General features: G+C 38.3%; 2 protein-coding genes across 2 annotated transcripts in view; one reads left to right on the plus strand and one right to left on the minus strand.

Moving 5' to 3' along the window:
* LOC134540141 (uncharacterized) overlaps positions 1 to 3865 on the minus strand; it is a 59819-nt gene extending 55954 nt beyond the window's left edge. The window contains exons 1-5 of the mRNA XM_063382675.1: positions 3433 to 3865; positions 3212 to 3346; positions 2226 to 2383; positions 885 to 1052; positions 413 to 585 (exon numbers count right to left, since the gene is read on the minus strand). Coding sequence (XP_063238745.1) covers positions 413 to 585; positions 885 to 1052; positions 2226 to 2383; positions 3212 to 3346; positions 3433 to 3518 — 720 coding nt within the window. The 5' untranslated portion in view covers positions 3519 to 3865. The remainder of the gene's footprint in view (positions 1 to 412; positions 586 to 884; positions 1053 to 2225; positions 2384 to 3211; positions 3347 to 3432) is intronic.
* Positions 3852 to 23469, plus strand: LOC134540143 (glucose-6-phosphatase 2). The gene is made up of 5 exons (XM_063382679.1): positions 3852 to 4165; positions 5620 to 5784; positions 7261 to 7437; positions 22370 to 22774; positions 22855 to 23469. The coding sequence occupies exons 1-5, from the start codon at positions 4101 to 4103 to the stop codon at positions 23048 to 23050; spliced, it is 1008 nt and encodes a 335-aa protein (XP_063238749.1). The 5' UTR covers positions 3852 to 4100; the 3' UTR covers positions 23051 to 23469.
* Positions 23470 to 25192: the final 1723 nt, after the last annotated feature.

Genomic DNA, 25192 nt, shown 5'->3' on the forward strand with positions numbered 1-25192 from the left:
GATGGTAAGCTTATAAAGATAAATGGTATGATGTATTTATCGTTGAGTGTTAGTCTACGAATTTATATTACTTGAAGAATATTTTCCTACACATTTTTTAACACATTAAGTAATTTAACCTTGCTATTTATGGAGACTAATGCTTCACAATACGTGATTTAAAATAACACAAACATTTTTTAGGAACACATACATTAGTCATGCTTAGTGAGGGGTTGGTGTATTTTGTTTGTATAATTGTTTAGTATATTTCCACGGAATTTAATTAGTAGCTTTTGGGATCTAAGTCCCAGGATCCAGTCCCTAAAGATCCATTCAGCCATAAACAACTTGTGCATAACAAACCTACATGGACATGTTAAGCTAAATGAAGACAAACTCATGACAAAGTTGCAGAGAGGGTGAGAGGTACCTGGCAGTATGCATGTTCTCCGAGAGCGCGGTGAGCCTCGTCTACCACCACACAACGCACAGTCTGTGCGCTGCATGTGCCACTCGCCAGGTCATTAGCAACCACTTGGGGAGTGGCGAAGAATACACGTCGCTGTCGCCACAGGGCGTCCCTCTGCTCGGCCCGCAGCTGTCCTGCACACGCACCCACCACAGACACTGCCAGCCCACCACAGACAAAGAGCTCACAACTCCTCATTCATCCTGAAAGTAGCATGGCTGTGACATTTGGATGAACAGGCAAACCCATAAATATAAATTTATTTTTGTGCCAACTTATTCATGACTTAATTACTAATGCTGTACTTACAAGGCCATAAGTATGCACATGTCTCTTACTTCTGTCATGCATCATGGACAGTTACTATTGAGACACATGAACTTACATGCCATAGACATAAGTACATCTGTGTCGCTGTATGCACCCTGGCTACCTGTGAGCTCGGCTGTGTCTTGCTCAGGGATGCCCATGACGCGGTAGCAGGAGTCTATCTGCTGTGCGACCAGCGGCCGGGAGGGAGCCAGGAACAGCACTGTGCCCCGCGGGTACCAGCGGTAGAAGTTATACATCACTACTGCAGCTATCAGCGTCTTGCCCAAGCCTGCACACACAACATACCACTTCATGTCTTTGTATTTGGATAATCTGTACTAGTAAAACATCTGCACATTGGACGAAATTATGAGAAAACCATTGGACGTGACTATTTACATTATGTATTTCAAACTAAAAAACAAAGTTTTTAACATTTTTGTCTGTTTGTTCCAACATCAATTGAAAACTAATTGACAGTTTTTGATGAAATCTTCTTTATAGGTAAGGCCTTTAGCTAACTTAAAAACTAGACTGTATATCATAATAGAATTCTAACATTGAGGAGTTAAAAAAAAAAAGGTAAATACATGTTTTGAAATAATTCACCATACCTAGGAATCTAATCAAGCATACAAAAAAATCTTGAGCATCACTAATAAACACATCCAAACTAACAACTCTAGTGTTTCCATTTTGCCAAGTTCACCCTTAGGTCTATAAATAGCATAATTTTGATTTTGAAAAATTAAATTCAAATTTCCGGGTAAGTTAGAACTATAGGTACAAAACTAAGATTTAACAACATGCATTTTTTCCAGTTTTTTTGAAATTCGTCTGTTAGGGAGATAAAAATTGGGAAATTTATTTATTGAAAAAAATAATCATACCAAAAAGTAATAAAGCTGGACGTAAAATATTGTGTTAAAATATCAAACATAAACCTACACATTCTTCTTTACCATCATTCAAGGTCATTCCCCTGGGACGTAACAAAGGTAGTATTGATTTCATTATCTCTCGCTCATATATATATGAAGAATGTGTAGGTTTATGTTTGATATTTTAACACAATATTTTTTTTCGTCCAGCTTTATTACTTTTTGGTATGATATGTATGTATGTATGTATGTATGTATGTATGTATGTATGTATGTATGTATGTATGTATGTATGTATGTATGTATGTGTGTATGTATGTGTGTATGTATGTATGTATGTATGTATATATATATATATATATATATATATATATATATATATATATATATATATATATATATATATATATCCAAAAGAAATTGAATTGGGTAAAGAATCTGGGCAATAATAACATATGTAACGAGTTACTTGTATATTGTTTTGAGATTCTACTGCAAGGGAAGAAAAAGAGATATGAAGCAATGAATGGCATCTGTGAAGAAGATAAAGCGGGAGGTAAGAAACGGAGCGACGGCAGCACCTGTGGGCAGGCTGACCAGGGTGTTGCTGAAGAGAGCGCGCTCCACTATGTCGTACTGGTACTGGCGTAGCTCGCAGTTGGTGGGGTAGATCCAGGTGCGACCCAGCTCCCGGTCGAAGCCTGGCGCGTCGTCTCCCGCGCACTCGGCCGCCGGCGACCTGCGGCAGTCCGGGCCCGGCTCTACTTGAAAGCCATACAACATCCCACTTTCTGCCACTCAAGTTGAACTAGAAAAGTTACAACATCAAAGAATTCAAGTCCAGCAAATCTGCACATCTGACTGGGACTTAACCACAGAAAGGATATTTCCCCACAGGAAGAGGATTCTCCATAGAATGGGTGGTTTCTCACAAAATGGGGACTACTCTAACAGTACAATCGGGGATTTTCCAAGAATAGGAATTAATCATTTTATATTTTTAATTTTAGAGAACTATTTAGCTGGGTATAATTTACAACTTACTCAGGTACCTTAAATGAAAAGATTATGATTAGTATGTAATTTTTTGTTCCTTTAAATTACAAGAAACATAAATGACCAAACTTTTGTTGTTATTTGAGTGGCATTGGATCTTTAAGGGGGCAGTTCAGAGACAAAAAATCGCTACACTTCCAAACCCTTTTGATTTTGGTAAAATGTGAATAAAACCTTCGAAATCAACTACCCGACCACTCCGCCCGGTCAGTTCAAGTATCTGCGTGGCTGGGGACAGCGGTCATTTGAGTCAGCTCATCAGACGGGAAGGGTGTGTTTGTCCTACCTCCTGGCTGGATTTAGACATGCGAAGGCGGCCGGCCAGTCCCCTCCTCTGGAATGTGCGGGTTTTACCTGTGCATGGGCAGGACAGTGTTGCCAGTTCTACTGCACCCTCCCCCTACACCAGTACCGTGCCCAAGACACTCCGTGGCTGATCGAGGTTGCAACAGTTAATCAGTAGAGTGATGAGATGGGTGGTAGTGCTGCTACGCTACAGGCGAGGTCTCACCTGGTCGGCTCTGCGACGTGCTCCCAAAACTCGTCTGGCATGTCCAGTCCCTGCAACCACTGGTCCCCGCCTGGCTCCTGCCTGCCCTCTTCCACGACCACATCGTCGCTCTTCGCAACTCCTCTCTCCTGCGGCCTGCGACATTACACACTGCAGTTAGAGCTCATTAACTTTTATAAGTGTAGCATGGAACTACTTAAAAAATATATATATTTACTTACTGTTGACTTTCACGAAGAGCACGTTCGAGCATCTGTTCTTCAGACTCGGTTTCAAGAAGCAGCTTGTGAGACGATAACAGGTCCATTTTCCCTGCACGTCCTAACCAAAACCAACGTATGCATAATCATAACATCGACATCCCAGCATCCCACGGACACGCCACGCGACAGAAAGGGGGGCTGGGACCCCGCGCAAAATAAACCCCTGCCACATTAACGCACTCCGCAGTTTACGCAATAAAACAAACAATACTCAAAACAAGACAAAATAAATGTTTTATCACACGAACACTTAACACTGTGCATAATAACAGAGTGTCACTTTATTGCTAGAATTACAATATGAATTTAATAAGAATATAAAGGTGCGTAAAATTCGACTATGATGTTGAAAAATGTTTGAATATGTTGGCAACACTTTCGTCGTCTGCATGTAAACATAGTCTTCGTACAGGATGGTACAGGACAGACGACAGACCTGTTCCGTAGCAAATACCCAAAAGATGTGCTAACAAAACAAACCGAGGAACAGTCTTCTTTTGATCGGCAATTACGATCGAATTTTGTCTCCCGTCAAAATATGTTCGATTTATTTAACACGGATCTCCTGTAGTAATCTTAAAGATACGAGCTGACAGAAAAGCGAAAGCTTAATTGGTCTTTCCATTATGGGCATTTTATTGGAAGAACTGAACAGAATTGGCGTGATTGTTATCAAGTACCTGCAAACAGTGTGAGTTAGTTTTGTTCATTTTGTATGTTATTGCGGTAATAGTAATGTTTATTGCCGTCGCAGTTAATTGTATCTTCTCAGTTAACACTATTAAATTTTTAGGTGTAAATACCTACATGTAGATACTAGATCGAGCTGGAATTTTCATACAGCTGACCTATGTAATCTTCTTTCTAGATTGATTTATTTGCTAAAGAAGTTAAAATATTGTAGTCAACAATTAGTAATAAATTCTTAGTACATATTTTTTCATACACATCTTTATGACAACAGTGAGGTACCTAACTCACCTGGAGCAAAAAGGGTTTTTATATGCATGCTTGCGTACACATGCTCATGCGCGCACACACACTTTATTACTATTATTGTATATGATGACAATTTTTTAATGCACTATGAGTTAAATTCCAACAAAGGATTATGATTATGATTACAGTCACATGAAAGTGGAGACTGTTTAAGGAGATAAAGGGTGATGGGAGCCGGGGAAAGCTGGGAGTGGAGACAACTGGAAAGAGGGAAGCAGTATTCCTGGTGAGGACAGGTGGGAGTGGAACGGGCTTGAGGGCGAAGATACTAGCTGTGAGAGGAGGGAAAGACTTCAGGAGAAGTCTTCAGGAAATTGGAGAATAAGGTAGTGGGGGGCGGGGAACTCCTTGTCACTGCGGAAGCCCAATCTCAAGCTTATAAATCAAATCAAAACGGAGCTCACGAAACTGAGTATCTATGATGGCATGCATGCGGACTCGGATTCACGCAGATCAGCTCGGCATTGCTCATCTCTTCTGTTTACGTTGCTTCAGCTGATAAATAGAAGCCGAGTATTTAGCTGCATTGGTAGCCATGTATGTTAAAAATAAGAATATCTAGTGTTCTTTTATCACGTTGTGGTCTATTTTTATTATGGGTGTAAAACCTAGCCATGGTATGGCCTCACGAAAGTAATTTTTTAAATTAAATTAATATTTTGTTTCTGTAAATTTCTATCTCGGTTGACATTTGTTACGTTTCCATGTGTTGGGGAAGCAGCAGACATGATAGCAAAATATTCTGGGAAAACGGAAAAATATTTGCAATTTTATTTGACTTCTCAAATATTTTACATATTTGCTTCAATATTCGTTCCACATCAAAAATCTGGTATTCGCACAAGCCTAAATTATTATTAAGCTTTTCAGTTATTTAATAAACTAAACACTTATCACAAAACAAACAAATTAGAAGGCTTAAACATTTGATAAGAATTACATAGTTTTATACCACAGCAGTTATTGCGGTATTATACCAAACTAGATAGCGATGGTACTGTCATGTATATTCTGATGCAGCTGATAGTAACTCTCATGTGTAGGTGTTTTCAACAAGGCTAAAATGTGATAATGTATAAATACATACACAATTGCAAGGAAGTCCTGTAAGAAACAATGAATCAGGAGGAATGTGTGTCACCCCAGGTTCCCGGGCGGAGACTGGTTCTTCCTGGGAGTGTCGCGGGCGTCCGACCCACTCAGTGTGTTCCTGTACGTGGTGCCCGTGGTGGCAGGCCTGCAGGTGTCGCTGGGCGCGGACATGCTGGTGGCGACTGCGCTTGCAGAGTGGCTCAACACACTGCTCAAGTGGTGCGTCTTCCTGCGCCAACAATCGGGCAATTATTGAGGATAAGAGCTTATTGCATCCCAATTTTTGGTAACCGTGTGTAATTTTTTTCAGTGAGGCTCATTAATTCACCCAAAAATGGTAAGTATTTTGAGGATAATGAATACAGTATAATATTAATTTTTAAACCCGATGATGTCGATCGTGTCAAAATTCCCGTTAGCAACCCGCAATCGTGCTCCGTTTGAAAATGAAATTCAGGTAAGCTTGAGGAGCTGCTGTAACGCCCACTGGCATCGTTGTTGGAGGCTTGCTGGGCGAACTGGTTCCACGACACAGCCGTGCGACGTGTGCCTTCTCTGGACACGGTAGCTCACGCCCGAACTATCGACAAGGTGTTCGACGAGACGTCTACCGAGCGAACGTCTGAGACTTGCTCCATTCTTCTGATCGTCTACTTACATCATCATAACATAACCAAGTTAGAGGCTATCGTTGGATTAATTGTATGTGACTTGACGTCAAGTCTTATCGAACAATGGTGTATTGTTTTATTTTCCATAACTATAAATATATGTCAATAAACCCAACCGACAGGATAAATGATCAGATAGTTATCCTGTTAAACATTAAATTAAATAAAACTAAAATTAAACTTTTTCCCCCTCAATTATTTTGACAATAAAATCATTATCGCTATCACGTGTACATTTGTTGATGTTCATATTGCTACCTAAAACACTTGCACAGGTTTGAGATCACACTTGCAGCCTAGCAGTAAAGAGTTTTCATTCTCGTCTTGATGGCCTAGCCATAAGTCTCGTTTTCACAGAGTAAAAGCAAGAACACCTTCAACAAACATACTTCTACCTGGTCTATCATTGCATCATATTAGATTCACGAATACATACTCTAATATCACAGATCCTTCACTTTTCAATTATGGCTTGTATGCCTTTGTGCCACTGACTTACCTATTGTATACAATAATGTCATGTGATATGCTTATTCATAAATATTTTTCCTCTGTTGTCCTATTTAAGTCAGAATATACTTTTTGTTATTATACAATTATGTATTTATTTATTTTTTGTTTGGCTAATGATCTAGTTCTTATAGTTATTATTTTAATTTTATTTATTTAAATTTGTAACATGCCCACCAACAGTTTTGCCCATGTGTGCTTGTTACATATCTCTGTCTAATGTCTTGTGGCCCCGGCATGTGTGCGTACTGACTGGTGGATTGTAAGATTGTAACTGCTTGCGGGTTCGTGGTTGGTTTCGTGTGGTCGTAGTGTGAACTTGTGTGCGGTTCCTGGCCGCATGTCTTACGTAGTACTTGTGCTTTTGTGTTATAACCTTTTTTTCTTTCTGTTTTTTCGCACCCTCCATCAAAGCGTCATAGCTGTCGGTGGGCATGTCATTAATAAATAATCCCTGATATCCAAGGTAGTTGTAATTGCTTGTCTCGTGTTCATGGCCTACGTAATGCTGCAGGCTGCTGATGGAGCACCGGCCGTACTGGTGGGTGCGGGAGACGGCGCTGTACGGGGGGCCTGAGCGGGCCCCCTCGCTGCGCCAGACGCCGCTGACCTGTGAGACAGGCCCGGGCTGCCCCTCGGGACACGTCATGGGCTACGCAGCCGTCGCCTACCTGCTGGCCAGCAGCCTCAGGTACCGCGCGCTGGAGATGTATTACTAATAAATTTTGGCTTTATATAAATTTTTATTAATTTACTTTCTTCATTACTAATGGACATACAACGTGAAACTTGAGCATGCCTGTGCCAGCATTTGCCGTGAGTGATCTGGGAAGTCAAATGTGAATGCTCTAGCACTAGCTGAACCGCTAACTACTTGTGTTTGTGATAAATTAATGAAATCTTTAGTTCCGATAACTAAAAAATGGCCTCTAAACATCCGGATTAGTTTTCAAGATACAGTAGAACCCCGATTATCCGCGACTCGATCATCCGATTCGCGGATTAACCGCGATTTATGTCCATAAAGTCCAATTTTTTAGTTACATATAACCAATGATTCAAAATGTATGTAAATGTTAAAATACTTTGCAAAATGTATGTTGGTCAAAGTACTTTGACTCAGTTACGTTTATATACACAGAAAGTTTTTAAAAAAATACTAGTACATACATACGTATGTACATAACATTTTTGTGTTCAATGTTACGTGAATAGATTATACACTGGTGCGCGATTCCACATCCGCATGACCGGACTGTACACTCCCGCGCGCAGCACGGCGCCGTGCCACAGAGATTACCCGGCGCATGGAGATAGTCCATTCCATTAGTGTACGTTGTTGAAGCGTGAAGGTGGTGATAATTTTATGTATTGTAACAGTGATCTGCATTCCGACGGATTATACCGTTGTGTTGTGCGGAAGTGTTGAGGGCAACATTTCATCATGTCATCAAATGAACAGAAAAGAAAGCGAGTGGTACTGTCCATCGACAGCAAAATAAAAACTATAGAAAGATTTCAGAGTGGAGAAACGATTGCAAACTTGCGACTGAGTTTGATGTCGGTAACACAACAGTGCGCGACATCATAAAAAATCACGAAAAAATCCTTCAGTTTGCTTCACAGGCTGACACTTCAAGTGGATTAAATAAACGCAAGACGATGAAAGAATCCACATTTAGCAGCTTGGACGCTTGTTTGTTTGAATGGTTTCAACAGAAAAGGTCGGAGGGTGTACCATTAAGTGGCGTAATTTTATCACAGCAGACGCAAATTTTTTAAAAACCTAGGCTTGACAGAAGAACCATTTTCCTGTTATATTACTTCTCCGTTATTTTATGAGCACCGACTGTACGGAAGTGTGTGTGTTGCAACTAGTGCTTGGCACGCATCATAAATTCAGCCTATCACTTGCTGACGCAGCGCAGTGATACGACGGTGTTTGTTTATTTCAAAACTCAGCTAAGAGTGAACGGAGAATAGATATAACGACCCCTCACGGTTCCCGAGATTAGGGTCGTTATAGAGAGGTGCAGTGTCGGACTGGCCATATAGTCGAGGTGGTATTTGCCAGCCGGGCCCCAGCCTGCGCGGGCCCCCACGGGCCTGGCTTGCGGGGCTTGCGGCAACCGTAGGATAGGCTGGGTCCCAGCTCTTGCGACCTAAATGTAAAACTAGAGAGAATTAGAGAGAAATGAAATAGTAAATTCCGAAAAATGGCTGAACGTGAGCAAGTCACCCACTGAAACTAGTATTGAATTTTTTTCTGAACGGCAATAACTTTTGATCGAATCAACTTATTTAGACGTGTATCATTATAGCATAATGCATTACATTTTACATTGTTTCATAGATATTAAAAAAACGAAATTTAATTTTTACATGTTCTTAAAAACTCGATTGATTCGGTACTGCAACATTTCTAAATAACAATTAATGAACGTAACGTATTTATTCAATCTCATCTCATATTTCTGATGAAACGGAACGCATTACGCAAGTAAAGAATCTTGTGGTGGGAGAATCCCCGATGCGCGCTCCTGGCTCCTGGCATCGCATTCCATCGTTTTGTCGGTTTGTATTGCCGTTATCGCCGATACTCTAGTTAGTGCAAGTTCATAATATTACGTTTTTTTTTATTATTGATGTTTTGATGTGTGATGCGTGTAGTTTGTTTTAACTCTACTTATATTATGTTAAACACTTAATACATAAAAAAAATGAATTGTCCATTACAATGGAAAAGGTAAGTTGCATATTATTTTAATTGCCTTCTGAAAAAAGTTGCTTTGGAGCCTTTGTACATGTCTAATATTATATATATTTATTTCTTACTCAAATTGACATACTTAATGGTTTCAGTCACATTCAGCGTCATATAAACACAAATCTGGTTCCGAGAAACGGAAAAATAAAAGAAAGATCGAATTACAAACAGCGGCCTCAAATCCAAAGCAATCCAGGCTTTCCTTCACGTCTACAACTCAAGAGCTTGAAGATCCTCAAAATCGGAGCGAAACGCAACCAGGTTAATAAATTAATTTAATACAGTTGTTTTCTTTTCTAATTTAACACATCTTTACATATTTGCTAGTTTTACCTGTAGTTTCACTTTTTAATTCCTTTTTTATATTCTAAAATCTGTCAAAATTACCTGTTTTAAGCCAATGTTACGTCTTTTTATATATTTTTTCAGTTGTATAAATTTTAAGCTACAGATAGGTACGGAATATTTTAGAGAATGCTCAATTTTTAGAAATCTTAATTAATTATATACAAAAGTCCTGCTGATTAACTCATTAATGCTCAGCCCAAACCCTCGGACCTAGATAGCTAAACTTTTGTAATGAGGCTCCCTTTACTCGTATTGTTGTAGAGAAAAAGAGACGGATTTTTATTAAATTTCCGAAACCGTGCAACAGTTTTCAATGAATTTTTGTGAATGTGTATAGCTATCAAATATGTATATACAATATTTTATTTTTATAGGACCCTCATCATCATCATCAATATTTGAGTCAGATGAAAAATTGGATTCAGTTTCGCGTGCAAGTAGTTCAGAACAGAGCATGGCAGCGGCGGCTGTACCGATACTAATCACGCAGGACACAGCATAACAAGAAAAAAATGCATGCATTTCTAATGATAAAGACATAATTACTTCAATTTCTAGCGATACTTCAGCTAGTGCGAATATCGATAGCGTTGCGCTAAAGTCACTTACATTTACAGACGATGATTACAGTGAAATTCAAAAACTTTCTGAATTTGTTCGGCCAAGAAAAATGCTACGACTGCTGAGAAATTAAGTTTATTATCTGTTCACCCTATCCAACCTTCGGATGATAAAGACAGTTTGCCTTTTGATGGAAATCGGGTTTACTACCAAAAGTTACCAACAGGAACTTTAATTCGGCGAGAATCTGTCTCTTATTCTCTTGAATTAAATAAGCTATTTTGCACTGCCTGCATGTGTTTTGCGTCTGATGACACAAAAAAAAGGAGGAGGAAGAAGTAAATTTACTGATGGTGTTACTCCGTCCAAAAAATATATTTATGAGCAACTCGTCAAACACGAGGAAAGTTACAGTCATCAGTTAGCCGCGGTCGCCTTGCTTACAGCAAAAAAAGGGGAAATGTGGAACAACATCTTACGTGAAAGAATATGCAAGAGATTTCCAATAGGCGTCTGGTTCTGAAAAGAATAATTGTTATAATACTATTTATATCTAAACAAGGCATTGCTTATCGTGGGAAAAGTGAGGCCTTGAACTCATTAACGGATATCGCTGACGACAACCAGAAACAGAATCACGGAAACTTTTTTAATTTAGCTGTCCTGTTGTCGAAGTATGATCCAGTTATTAAGGCCCACATATCCGAGGCAATTACTGAAAGTAAAATAAGAAAACACTCAGGAAAAGTTAAGGATCGAGGTAGGCTTGTTACCTTTTTGTCAAAAACCACTATAAATAAATTAATAAATATAGGTGCATGTCAAGTTAAACAAGAAATTGTTATAGAAATCCAGGCGGCAACATCTTTTAGCCTCAATGTGGATTATTGTCAGGATGTTGGCGTTGTTGACCAGGCTGCAATTTGCGTACGCTATGTTAAGAATGGGATCCCACAAGAACGGATGCTCAGCATGGTCCCAGTCCGAAAATCAACAGGAGAAGATTACCGAGCTCTTGTAAGCAATGAAGTTGCCCAGTTAGGCTTAGATTTGCAAGATCTTATTAGCGTGTCATATGGCAGGCAGGTATAATGTTCTTCAAGCAAAATTTAAGGAAGAAGTGCCAAAATTAATTTTCACACATTGTTATGCACATGTTTTAAACTTAGTGCTAGGAGGCGCAACGTCAAGCTGTACCTACTGAAGCAAAGAATTTGTTTGGGCTCTTGGAGACTACCAGTGTATTCATTCATGAATCATTTAAGCGCACATCTCTATGGGTGGACAAAATTTCAGAATTAATAGCTGGACAAGACAAATTGAGACGATTACAGAATATTGGAAAAACGAGATGGTGGGCTAAAGACAAAGCTTGACCACTATTGTGGAGAATACTCGATACGTCGTGTTAATAAAAACTTTAAGTGCCATATATTCGAGCACGGAGTTCGAGCCAAAGGTTTCGTTCCAAGCAAAGGCATTGATGGATTCCTTTTTGAAATTTGAAACTATCCTGACAGCCTTCACATTCAAGAAAATGTTTGACCTATCAACCCCAGTAAGCCAGTATCTCCAAACCCCTACATTGGATTATCTTAAAGCTTGGGGATTCATCAAATGTTTAGATATGAATTTACGAAGATATTTAGATACATTTGATGATGTTTTCAAAGCTGCAAGTTTATTTGCATCCGATGTTCAGACGATGCACGCCGAAAACATTGATCTCGACATACAAACCATGTTGCCGTTACGAGAATGTCTAAAAACCGAAGAAACATGATGAGTTATGCCAAGATGAAGCAACATTATTGGCTACAGACCCAAAGAGATTCTATTCTGATCCTGTCTACAAAGTCATTATTAATTCAGCTTTAGTTAAAATAAACGAAAAATTCATCTGCAACGAAGATTTAATGAAAGATGCCGCTTGTTTGGACCCGAAAAACTTCAATAAAATGAACGCAAATGGGATTCCTAATGACGCACTTAAGTCTCTCGCATCAATTGCAAATATCGATCGAGAGTTGCTGTCAAAAGAACTGAAATCTTTTGCAAATAATTTTAATGAACTGTCTAAAACTCTTTGGGATGAGCGAAGAAGTGAAGAAGAAGAAGACGACGAAGATGTCTTAGTCTTATACCAAACAGCAAAGGACGCCATGTGTTTTTCCAGAAGTGTTTTGGACGTCTGTAAAAGTTGCATACCATGTGCATGTAAACTTTTATCACAGTATAACATGCATATCAGCACGTTCACCACCTTACATGTTCCATATTGTGTAATTCTCACAATTTCATTCACGCAAGTGACTTGTGAGAAACGATTTTCAGCGTTTAAGCACATTAAAACGAGACTTCGCTCTCTACTGGGGCAATATCTGTTGGATTCGTTGATTATATTAAACACAGAATCGGATAGAATCAAGGATGACGAAAACAGCAGGTTATACGATCGAGTCATTAACTTCCATGGGCGTCGCAACCGGGGGTGACGGGGGGGACACGTCCCATCCCCCCCAATAATAAAAGTCTTCAATTTCGTCCCCTCCAATAATATATTTAGTTTCGTAGCTATATTAAAAATATGATTTCTGTGATATAACCCATATGTTGCACATGGTGCATTTAGTCCAATCGTGGTAATTTAAAGCACTTTTTAATTCGATCTTCGTGTAAAATCAAAATCAGGTCCAATACCGAAGCGCACCGATAGCAGAAAACCGAGACGAGTCGAGCCGATCAGATCAAATAAATTATATATTGCAACCAACTATAATTAGAATATTTAGGAAAGAAAAATGCCTAAAAACCACCTTTCTGCACCTTCAAACCACAAATTTTCCCGGGGGAGGACCCCCGGACCCCCCGCTTTTTTTTTTTTTTTTTCCCCAGGGGATGGATATTCTTAACAACTAAATCAATTGAAGTCCCCCCCAAAAAATATATCCTGCGACGCCCATGTTAACTGCTCAGCTGAAAGTTCTCCTCTTTTTAAAAAATGTTGATTGGCTAGCTTTATTTGTTATTTGTTATACTTATTATTTTATTTTATTATTGATTGGGATATCCAACAGCTTATATGTAATATACATGTTTGAATTGTGTTATATATAATACAAAAGCCAATAATAGGACATATTGCCAAAGTAACCAAGCACTCAATGGTTGCTATTTTATGTAAGTGTAATTTAAATACAAAAACAATACTTCAAGCTATGTAGTAGGTAATGTACATGTGTATTAAATACTAGGAAAATAAAATAACATACAGCACATTCATGTTAGAGGAGAGACTATATGATTAACATCAGTCTCTTGTGTCAAACAATTTACAAAGAACGCCTTTCATAAGTGTGTGTTTAATATAATTAATAATTATTGGAATATCTATCAGGTTACTATACTTTGACCTTGAACTGAGCTCGAGTTATATGATACTCGCCTATTAAGGGAGGTCCTTTGATACTGGTAGTGGGTAACCTGATGAGCTATTGTTCGTACCTAATAATTTATTACATTGTTGATAATTAAATTTTATATTTTGTTTATCTCAATTTGTGTATCTCAGTATTTTCCGATAGTATCCCATCTACCATCATCTAGTCTCGGGCCCCGGGCTTGTGGTCAGCCACCCGGGCCCTTCCGGCCCAGTCCGACCCTGGAGAGGTGGTCGTTATAAGATTTCCGATCCATCTGCAACACTAAGTCATAATAGGTCGTTTTTGCACTAAGTCCACGTTCAACAAGCTAAAAATAAAAAATCTAACATTTAAAATTCATATAAATAAAGGGGGATAAAACACCGTGAATTATACGAGACAGAGACACCATTTCAAAACCATGAAATCAAGTCTCAATGCACTGGTATGAAAAATCTTATCTCGAAAAGAATTTTGAAGGCAGTCGTTCTGTAAAACAATAACCAGCCCGATGGTGTTACTGACAACAGAGTAATGAGCTAAGTGTGGCAGCGTCGCTTACGGGCGATGAAAAGAATGCGTGACCTTGGCAGCTATCAGCTGTCTTGGGCCTTCGGACTGGCGGGCGGCTAGTCACACACCTCAGTGCAACAACGACTCGCGTGCCCACGTCTCCGCACACGAAAGACTTAAAAACCACTGCTGCCCAGCACTAAGCAGTCCGCTTCTATGTCAACAACGCACATGCACACAAAGCATGTGTATATATGTAATCTCCGAATGTCCACAGATGGCTGTCTGTGGGCTAATGACCTTTGAGGCAAGCATGACTCGGCTAACCGCGATTTTCGATTATCCGACTCACTCGTCCCCTTCATTAACACGGATAATCGGGGTTCTACTGTAATTTATTCAAACATTAAAATAAATAAAAAATCATGGAATTTTCAAAAGAAACAAAAACATTCAAAATTATACGTATTTTTCACACTACAAAAAACTAGTAAAAAAATCCAATCAAGTGAGATAAAGTAAGTTGGACACAAAGAATAAACAATAATGTCAAAAGTAATCCAAAAAATGTTGGTGTTATGTTAGAATTATGAAAAATGGTTTTTATGACTTTGATTCCTTAATATGATTAATGATGTCTTAAGTGATCCATATTTACTGTTAAATGCTTTTGCTCATTGTTTTTCAAGTGTCTATGTACCATCTACCAATAACTCTCATTGTACAGAATCAAATGTAAGTCCCGACACTATTCCTGTTTATTAACATTTCGAGGAGTCTAACATGTGGGGCATAAATCTTTTAAATCTACAGTGTCAACAGGCCCTGATGGTTTACCAAATTTCATAGTGAAAAGATGTTCCACTCTCTTAATACCTCTACAGCATCTAATTTTTAATACAAGTTTAAAAACACAAATATTTTGTTCTAAATGGAAAATAGCTAAGGTTATTACAATCCATAAAAAGGGAAATCATTTGAATGTCTGTATGAATAAAAAATATATAAATAAAATAAAATAAATTTCTCATTTAAAAACAGATTTTCTTGCAATCAACATTGCTTCAGAAATGGTATGACTGCTACCACAAATTTTCTCTCTTTTCTCAATTCAATTTGTGATAAAGTTATCAACAGGGTGCAGGTTGATGCCTGTTATTTTGATCTGGCAAAAGTCTTTGACACTGTTACTCTATTTTACTTGTTAAATTATCAACTTTAGGCTTGAGTGTTAATTACATAAATTGGTTTACTATCTTGAAGACGGATGCGATTTTGTATCAAAAACAACCATAATTCTTCTTGATATTCTGCTGGTTTTGGTGTTCCTCAAGGAGATACACTATCTCCGCTACTATTATATATATATATATTTTTTTGTCGTACTAGGGATGAAAGGGAACGAACAAATTAAATGTCGGAGTGGGTGCCACCACGTGATGTGGGCACGTGGACCCGGCGGAGACTCCCTTCAGGGCGTGACGTGACCCGTGTAGGGCTAGGCTCGGTTCCCTTAGCACGTGATATCGTTACAGTGGGCTCTTACGGCGTCCCACACGCCTCGAGGTTCAGGAGCAGGGACACGTGGTCACTCGACTAAAAATCACACGTTCGACGTACTCCTTTTATTTCAGCAACGTTACAACACGTCTCCAATCGCGCTACACCTACATACACTATGAAACTGTTAATAATGCCAACTGCGGGAGAGAATCAGTTTACAGGCTGACCAGGTCACCTCGTGGCCTGGCATCGTTAGTTTAGGACGCGGTTCGTGATTAAATGTTCGAATTGAACTTAAATATGTATTAAAACGAGTCGGCCACCCGGAGTAGGCCTCGCAGATACAAAAAAGGTTTAAGAATTATAAAAAGTCCGGCGGATGTTAAAAGATCAGTTGATTCGTATGAATTTGCGCGGTGCTCACCAAGCATCCTGCCCCGGGTGACGAACGGAAGCGACTGAAGAAGCCAGGGCAGCATGGCGGCCGGAAAGCACTGGATTTACCGTTAGTCTCTCCTGTTATTTATTAATACATATTTTAACTAAAACAAATACAGTAGAACCCTGTTATAATGTTCTTCAAGGGAGCACAAGAAAAAAACATTATAAGCAGGAAAACGTTATAAGCAGGAAATCTCAATTTAGCACTTAACAATGTTCGAGCTTTGTACCAATGGACTCACCAAGCTATGTAAGCAACTTTAATGTTAAAACCAAAGATAGTATACTTGATACATGCATTTTCTGAAACAAGCCAACAGTTTTTCAACTTAGTCTTGTTCCCTGATTAAATTTTGTTTGTCTTTAAAGATACACTGCCACATTTTTTGTAAAATTGTCTCACGATTCATGATAACATTAAGAGTGAGAACGTCTACTCCTTCGCCACCTGAATATGTTTAATTTTGGGATTCCTACGTATGAATGAAAAAAAAAAATTATTTGTAAGCAATAGAAAACACTTTTAGTTATGCCCTCGCTCAATGATTGGCAACTTAAATATCGTAGGACTATGTACGTGCATCTGAATACAGTGAATACCCACTGGAATGGCAAGGAAGAGAAGAGTTGACTAAGGGTGCCAACTGACACGTAACTATGAACATTGTGTACCTTCAGTATATTGCATAAAATTGTATTTTTAACAAACTGCATGTATTGTAAGGCAGTGATTGTAAACATAAACATACATACGTAAAGGAAACTTTTTATCGTAAGTGTTGGAATAATTTGGTTTTAAAACATTTTTTCCCCATGTATTGACTGTTAGAAAGCAAACATTATAAGCAGGAAATTACACTATTTATGAACGTTATATGCAGGAAATAAATTCATTGTCCTTATGGGGGAAATATTGGGACTTTAAAAATATGACATTATAAGCAGGAAAACATTATATGCAGGAACATTATAACAGGGTTCTACTGTACACTAAAAATTCTATAATAAAATTATACCAAGGTTTCCTTAATTATTTAAGTTGAGTATTGATTATTTTAATTATGATTATGGTTCAAACTAGTGTACTACCACAAAGTGTCCGTACAGACATTTAATTCTTATTTAAATGTATTTTCAGTATTATTTATATACTTTCCTATTGTTTGAATTAACCTTCTCTCGTGTCACTGCATTTTTACGAGCACACTATTGTTGTATTACCTTAACTTGAAAAACACTATAGGTCTAACCTGAAAACAAGAACTTATAATAAGTATTTTGAACCTTATTATTATGAACTTATTTTTCCTATGCATTGTTGGAAGTCCTACTGATTTTTCATGTATGTTTCATCCTGTTCACATTTTTTATTTGGAATTTTATTGTTTTTCGAGATATTACTTACCTGTGATTTAACACTTGTTGTGACCGAAGGCCATGAGATGCTGCTCTGGATCTCCCAGACAGGGTCTTCACGGGATTCGGCAGCACCGGAACAGGAAGTAGATTAGAAATTAAGAAATAAGTTTTTTTGGCGTTACCACGTATAGGCTGAGGCCTAACGCCTTGGTGATTTAAAATCTATAAAATATGGTTTTCTTGCATTGTTGCTTATATGGTGTAATGTAAAATTGTGCATCTCGACCCAGACATCGACAGTGAGTAAAGTTGTTCTGGAACTAAGGAAATTATTTTAGATGAAAATTGACTTAAGTTTCACTAGTAAAGGTATGCCATAAGCAAATAGCGTCGCCATTGTATTAAGCAAGGGGCTTATACTAAAAGTGATTTTACGCCCGCATTAATTCTTGAACTGTACCGTCATGTAAACGTTGTAACATTTAAACATTATTTGGAACGAAGATCAAATATTTTTGGCTATTTTTAAAGAGAAGTACGTTTTCCGAACACTCAGAGGTCCTTCAGATCGATTTAAAATTGCTTCTACTGAGTAATGCCGTGTGCCTTAAGTAACTATTATTTTCTGTTTTCGTTATAACTATCTCTTTGAATTTAAACTGTATCTACAATTATCTACAAACATTTGTAATTTATCTGTGCCTCCGTATCTCCCAATGAGTTTAGCTACAATTAGACTCCAGAAGGGATTGATCACATGTAAATTTTAAATATTCAAAATAATTATAATATTTTTTTTTTTTTTTGCTCAGAAATAAAGCCTGTAAAATATAATAAATTTTCAACTAATCCTCAACTACGTCATACACCAAATAGAATTGTAAACTTATTGTAAGATTTTCATGTTTATTAATCTTAATACTGTTTAAATAAGATTTTGAAGGTTTTCAGTAATAATTGTTTGGTTCTGTTTGTCAGTGTTTTGTTGTTAGTGAAAGTGTTTGCTGTGTTTTGCCTCCTGTTTATAGTCATTTTATATATCTACCATTTCCACCTTCAAAACTATATTTTCATCCAGACGGCTCTTAATTTTAACTAATAAACTTTCCACCATTAAATATTTTTGTTTCTCTCATCATAATTCTCTTGTTGTTATTTCCTTTTATAACTGCATTCCTACCAGTATACTATAGTCTAGGGTTCCATAGCATACTGACCATATCATTTACAGTTTATCAGCAACAGGAGTCATTTGTTGTTGGCTCATTTATTTTAATGTATTTAGTGTTCAAGGGTTTTAGTACAAATTAGTTTTAAATATGTCAACGAGTCATCAACACCACAGATTAAACATTTTCTTTACCTCTGTGGTATCACCCACCATACTCAAGTATTAATTCTGTAAGCTGAAGTATAAGGTTAAGTTCCGAGCTCAGAAAATAAAAAAATAAAATATATATATATAGGAGGAGTGGGGACTGCCCACTAGTTGCGGGTAGTTCCATTGCCTGCCGCGTGGGGCGCTGCGCCGTCCTTACAACTAGCACTTAAAACATAAACACTTAGGGAATATTATGTAAAGAAAAGACAGTTAGGTAAACATAAAAATTGAATAATAAAATAAAAGGGGTCGTGGCACAGACTTTACTCCCGCCTCTTGTTGGCGCCTCACACGCACACACACACACCTGCACACGGGGCGGGAGGTTTGAAATAGAGGGTGGTGATGGGAGGAGAGGGGTGGCGACGGCATGAGGCACATCGGGCTTAGGGAGGGAGTAGCCCCGGTTGACGTCAATATATATAATATAATTCAGGTTCTTAATGATAGTACTAGTTTATTGCTTGCTGATAAGTGATGACCATCTAAATCTACAGAGAGATTAATTCCTTAAATGATTGTTATCTGTTTAAAATTGACATTACTGAAATTGACAAATGGTGTAAACTTAATCTTGTTTATCTTAAAAATTATTTCCTTCACTAGTAACATTCAACCAATTAGGCATGTTTATATACTTGATAACACTCAACTCTTAGCATAAAAGATCTTGGGTCATCTTGGACTCCAAATTGTTTTTTTATCTTCATTTCAACTCTCTAGTATCCATTTCCCACAGAAACGTAGCATTAATTAATTACATAACGTCTTTCAACTCAAATAGTGATTATATTATTGCACTTTAGCTAGGTTTAGACAAATCTAAATTAGAATACTGTACAATAATTTGGAATAATATTAACAATTCTGATAGTGAAAAAATATAAGCCATACATAACAAATTTTTTAAAAATCGTAAGGCTAAGATATTATCAGTCACCCAAATTAGTTTCCCTTTTTAATTGTAGAACATATTTTGATTTTTTTTGTATAGAATAGTTATAGTTCAAAACTTAATTGTAAATATTTACTTTACAGTACTGGGCAGTGGCGGATCCAGGATTTTGGTTTGGGAGGGGCTTGACCCAGCTGAGGCTAGGCTTTATCAAGGCAAACACTAAAACAATAGTGGACCCAGATGCTTTTGGAGGGGGCTTGAGCCCCTTAGCCCCCCCTCTGGATCCGCTACTGGTACTGGGATAAATGTTCCCCAGTTTAATAGTCACCTACAATCTTTGTTATGTACTCTACACAACAAAAATTATTTAATTTATAGATTAATTTTCAACTTGAATAATTCAGATAAAAATTTTGTATTTTATTTAATGCAGTGCCTGCATTTACTTTGTGTGTTCTGTGTATAAATGTATCATTTGTATGTCTGTGTTGTGCCCAACATTAAAGTTCTCAAACTGTCAGTGGGCATGTCACAAATACAAATAAATAATAAATAAAATCAAGATGTTAAGTCCAGGTTGAATCTAGATCCTCCCAAATTTATTGTCGGGGGTTTGTTCCACTGATGGATAGTTTGGTTATCTGCACCTGTGGTACTGTTCAGGTAGCAATGGTCGCTCGTATCTCAGTCTCTATCTGGCATGGGACTTCTCTTTCTGTCAGGCATGGGCATTCTCGCACCGGGGCCTATCATGTTGTCAAACATAAACTCCAGCAAGTAGAGACATTCTATGGTGAGGTCATGCATCTCTACCTTTCCATTGTTTGAAGAATATCACAGCTGTCTGCGTTTGTGTTTCGCTGCTAGACAACCCAGGCAGGCTGTGGCTTTCGGTACAAAGTGTAACAGTTTGTGGAAGAGTTGTAAAAATGGGAGCAATATGTACATGGTTGTACCTTCTTATATAAATATAATTATTTGTGGATAGTGCAACATCCAAATGAGCGTAAATTAGGGGCAATGTCCTGTAAATAAAATATGAAGGCAAAGATTCATTAATTTATTAAATGGGTTTTGAAGACATTATTTATTTCCCTACGTAATATTCAAATAAAACTTTTAAAAACAACAAATGGATGCTATATAATTAGAAATTTTTCCTTAGTAATGTAATTATTAATTTCTTTCAATTGGTTAAATTTATATAATGTTTATGGAGATAACATGATTCTGGAGCTGATCTGAGTAAGCAATAATACACAGCAGAATTTTTCCAATAAGATTTATTCTAGACGTTATGATTTTCTAGATAATAATGTTTAGCTGAAAAAGGTATATATATTTTGAGTAATACATACTGCTTAATCATATGCACATGCATTAAATGTATTGTGTTTAAAATCTTTTTTAAAAAAAATAGTTATGGGCAGGTGAACACTTTTGAAATAAACTCTTAAAAAAAATTCCTTCCATAACTGCATACAATATAATGAGCGTGGAAAAGTAGTTCCATATATTAATGTCTTAAGTTTTAATATTTAAATTGGTGCCCTCTGTATGTAAATTAGAGTAAAATGTTTGTCTCTGCAGCTTTTTTAAGTTTGTAATATTTTCACATCCCCATAACAACCGCAGGACTGAAGGATACAAAACGAGATGAAGAAGTGAGCAGGAATTTCAAAAGTCTTTGGATAAGCCTGACTCAACAGTCGTTTTCAATAATAAAAATTCTAATTTTCTTATTAAATCATCTCTTCAAATTAAACACTAAGAAAATATTTTATGATCACAGAATAACTCCTTTTACATTGTGTATCTTAACTCTAAGCTAGATGTGAGTATTCTACATTTGTACATACATTGTAGGAAAGTAATTTGTTTTGATGATTGTTACAGTTGTAAAGTAGTTGTGTTATTGATATTGAGGGCTGTATACATAGCCAAAACCAATAGCAAATACAAAAATTACATGCCTGACTTCATTCGTAGTTTGATATGCAAAGTTGCTGTAAATAAAAAGCAATGATTATTCTTTGAGTGAACTTGAAGATAAATTCAATATATGATAAGTTACACTAAATTGCTTTTGTAGTAGGGCTACTAAGATTACCAGGGAAATACTAAATAATTTATTTTGGTGATGAAAGGCAGGTTTTGATATAATTCAACAAGAAACAAAGAGCCTTCCTTCTCTGTTTTCCCCTCTATATTGACGTCAACCAGGGTTCCGCCCTGCCTTAAGCCATGTGCGTTGACCTGCTTCCCACCACCTATTTTTTCTCTCTTTCTACCTCCTCCTACCATGACGCCACAAATTTTTGAACCTCTTGTCAGACGTGTGTGCATGCTTGTGTATCACCCTGCCACCACAAGACAGGTGATGGACAGGGCTGAGAGCGTGCGAGGTAGCTAGTCACGGATGTTGCGCAGTGAGGGCGTGCCGCGCAGCCTGGCCAGAGGCGTGTGGGCCCTGTACTGGGGCACCGTGCTGCTAGTGGCACTGTCGCGCCTGTACGTGGCCACACACTTCCCGCACCAGTGTGCCCTGGGCGCGCTGGGCGGACTGGCCGTGGCCTGGCTGCTGGCGGGGCGAGACTGGCATCGCACCCCGCGCCGTGCCGCGCTGCTGGGCGCGCTGGGGCTCTGCCTGGTGCCCGTCGCTGCCTACTGGCTGCAGAAGCTGCTGGGTGTGGACCCCCAGTGGTCCGTGCGCCTGGCCTTCAAGTGGTGCGAGCACCCAGAGTTCCTGCACGTCAACACCACGCCGCTGTTCTCGCTGGTGCGCTCGTGCGGTGCGCTCGTGGGCGTGGCCCTCTGCTGCCCGCTCGTCTTCAGGTGCGTGCGCACGCTCGCTCGACACGTTCGCCCGTACGGCACGGCGTCCCGTTTCGCAACGGCTGTGCGTGTGTGTTCAGGCTGCGGCAGAGCGGGGGGCGAGCGGTGCGCTTGATCGGTTCCTTGCTGGTGGCTGCCATCTTCCAGTATGCGACACAGCTGGTCCCGACTCACGACGCAGCCCTCTTCTACACCGTGCAGTTGATTCTGCACGTAGCCCAGCCGTGCCTGTTGCTGCTGGCCGCGCCGCGCATCGCATCTCTGCTCCGCGCGTAGCCGTGCCTGCAAGGCTTGCTTCTCAGGGTCTTCCCCCTATCGTCACGAAGTGTGTAGTGTATCTCATTGACGTATGATGGTCGCCAGGCAGGCGGTACTGCGATCAGAACAGAATGTCACACATTCAGCCCTTGGCATCACTGTGCTGCCTGCATTTTTAGTTTGCTCAGTTTGATAGTTATTGTTGGATACGGTGTTTCATGTTTTCTAGCTGGTCACATTTCCATTGAAGAAGCATGCAGATATCTCAATCACGCAGGCAACGTGTTATCCGAGACTTTTGAACATAATGCTTATCTGTAGTCTTTTTTTTTTTTACTTCTATAGAGCAGCTTACTACATATTACAACTTGTTTTGATTACAATTGTACTATAAGTTAATTTTACTTTGGAATAGTCATTAAAATGATTGCAACCAATCGTGTAGTGTTATACATTTTAGAAAGACGTTTTAGTCTTTTAATTTTGATTTGTTGACCAAACATAAAGGTGTTTTTGCATTTTTGCTTACTGACCTTCCTTTCAACATGTAACTAGTTCGTGAGGTTTTTCTCTGAGTATGTTTTATTTTCGCACTAGAGGTTAATGTGGAATCTAATGTGAGGCAGCAAGTTGACCTAAGATGACTAGGTATAATATATTAACATAATCATTGTAATTATTGATTTCAGTGCATTCATAGTGCATTTGCAGAAAACAAGTTGCAACAATTTTCTTTGCAGCCACAACCACACACAATAAAATTAGACACTAAATTATGACCATTTTCAACGTCAAGTGTTTTGACAAAATCAGTACAATTGTCAACTGTAACAAGTTGTGCCCACCATATTTTCAACAACTTCTTGGTTATCACCTCATGCTTCAGTTTGAATAACAACATCCTCTACGTCAATAAGATTTTCATAGTTACTTACAGAAAGTTTATCCAATTTTAGAATGTTTGTTAAGAATGAAGTCTGAAATGCTTACTAAATGTTCTCGTTCAGATAGCTCTACATTTTTACTGCTTTCAGCACTGTTTAAACACCTTTCAGTAATAAGCATACACATTATAATCATCAACATGTATATTTTCATCACCTAATCCTATATTTATAAAAATATTTATCACTTTTTCTTCAGTCATTTTTTATTTCATGTCAAACACAACACTCACAATGAAAACATTCGAAAAAAAAAAAAAATTACTAACAATGCCAGGTGTATAGCTCAGCTGATTGGTTGACAGTTGTTTGCATAGTTGTCAACCTATGCCTGCGAATAATGTAAATGCTCATAAGGGGAAAAAAAACTACCATATTTACCTGTGTATGGGTGGCATGTGTTATGCTGATTTTTAGTTCAAAAAAGTGTAGTGTGATTCTTGCGCAAATTTATAATTTTGGGTAAAAAATATATATGTGTATATAAATTGTGGTGTGTGTTGAGTATGTGTGTAAATAACTCTGCTGTGTATAAACTGTTGAGTAGTGCCCGTCTGCCCGGCCGCAGCTGGTGCTGTGAGCGACATGACTGGCTGGGCTGACATTCAGCTGGAGGGTAGATCTAAAAATAAACTAGCCTGTTTGTACGAGTGTGTGTGGCCATATAGTGGTCCCTCCCTCCCACCCCCCATGGCATAAATGCCAGTGAACTGGTACATCCCCACAGGTTTCTAAAATGCAAATGTGACCCAACATTGTTTTTTGTGCGAGATTCCTCTAAAGCCATCGTTGGTGCTTTGAAAACTGCACTTCAAAGCCCGGCTTTTTACGTTCTTCAGCTCCTGCAGGAATTACTCTTTCTCGATGACTGTAAGGTGCGTGGTAGTTTTTTAAAAGAAACTAACAAAAAAGGGTAGCTTGCCACCTTCTTTTTTTCTTTTCTGGAAGAGGACTGGTTTAGAAAAAAAGCAATAGGGAGGACAGTGCTTGGATCCTACAAATCTGCTGCAATTTTTTTAGAACCCAACATTATTAAAATTAAATAATGAAATGAAACCCATATGCACTCCATGCATATACGTACACATTTTGATGTAAATATTCCATGACATCTTACAGTCTAATGAAAAGTTATGTAATTACGTGCTTGCACACTTTATTTGTATCAATTTATAAGCAATTTAAACTGGTAATTCCTGCAATAGATTACCAAACA

Source organism: Bacillus rossius, chromosome 16 (assembly GCF_032445375.1).
Source record: "Bacillus rossius redtenbacheri isolate Brsri chromosome 16, Brsri_v3, whole genome shotgun sequence".
Classification (NCBI taxonomy): Eukaryota; Metazoa; Arthropoda; class Insecta; order Phasmatodea; family Bacillidae; genus Bacillus; species Bacillus rossius.

Coding starts and splice junctions, on each gene's coding strand:
- LOC134540143 (XM_063382679.1), top strand. CDS start 4,101: ATGGGCATTTTATTGGAAGAACTGAACAGAATTGGCGTGATTGTTATC. Junction 4,166..5,619: donor ATCAAGTACCTGCAAACAGT/GTGAGTTAGTTT, acceptor GTGTCACCCCAG/GTTCCCGGGCGGAGACTGGT. Junction 22,775..22,854: donor TGCTGCCCGCTCGTCTTCAG/GTGCGTGCGCAC, acceptor GTGTGTGTTCAG/GCTGCGGCAGAGCGGGGGGC.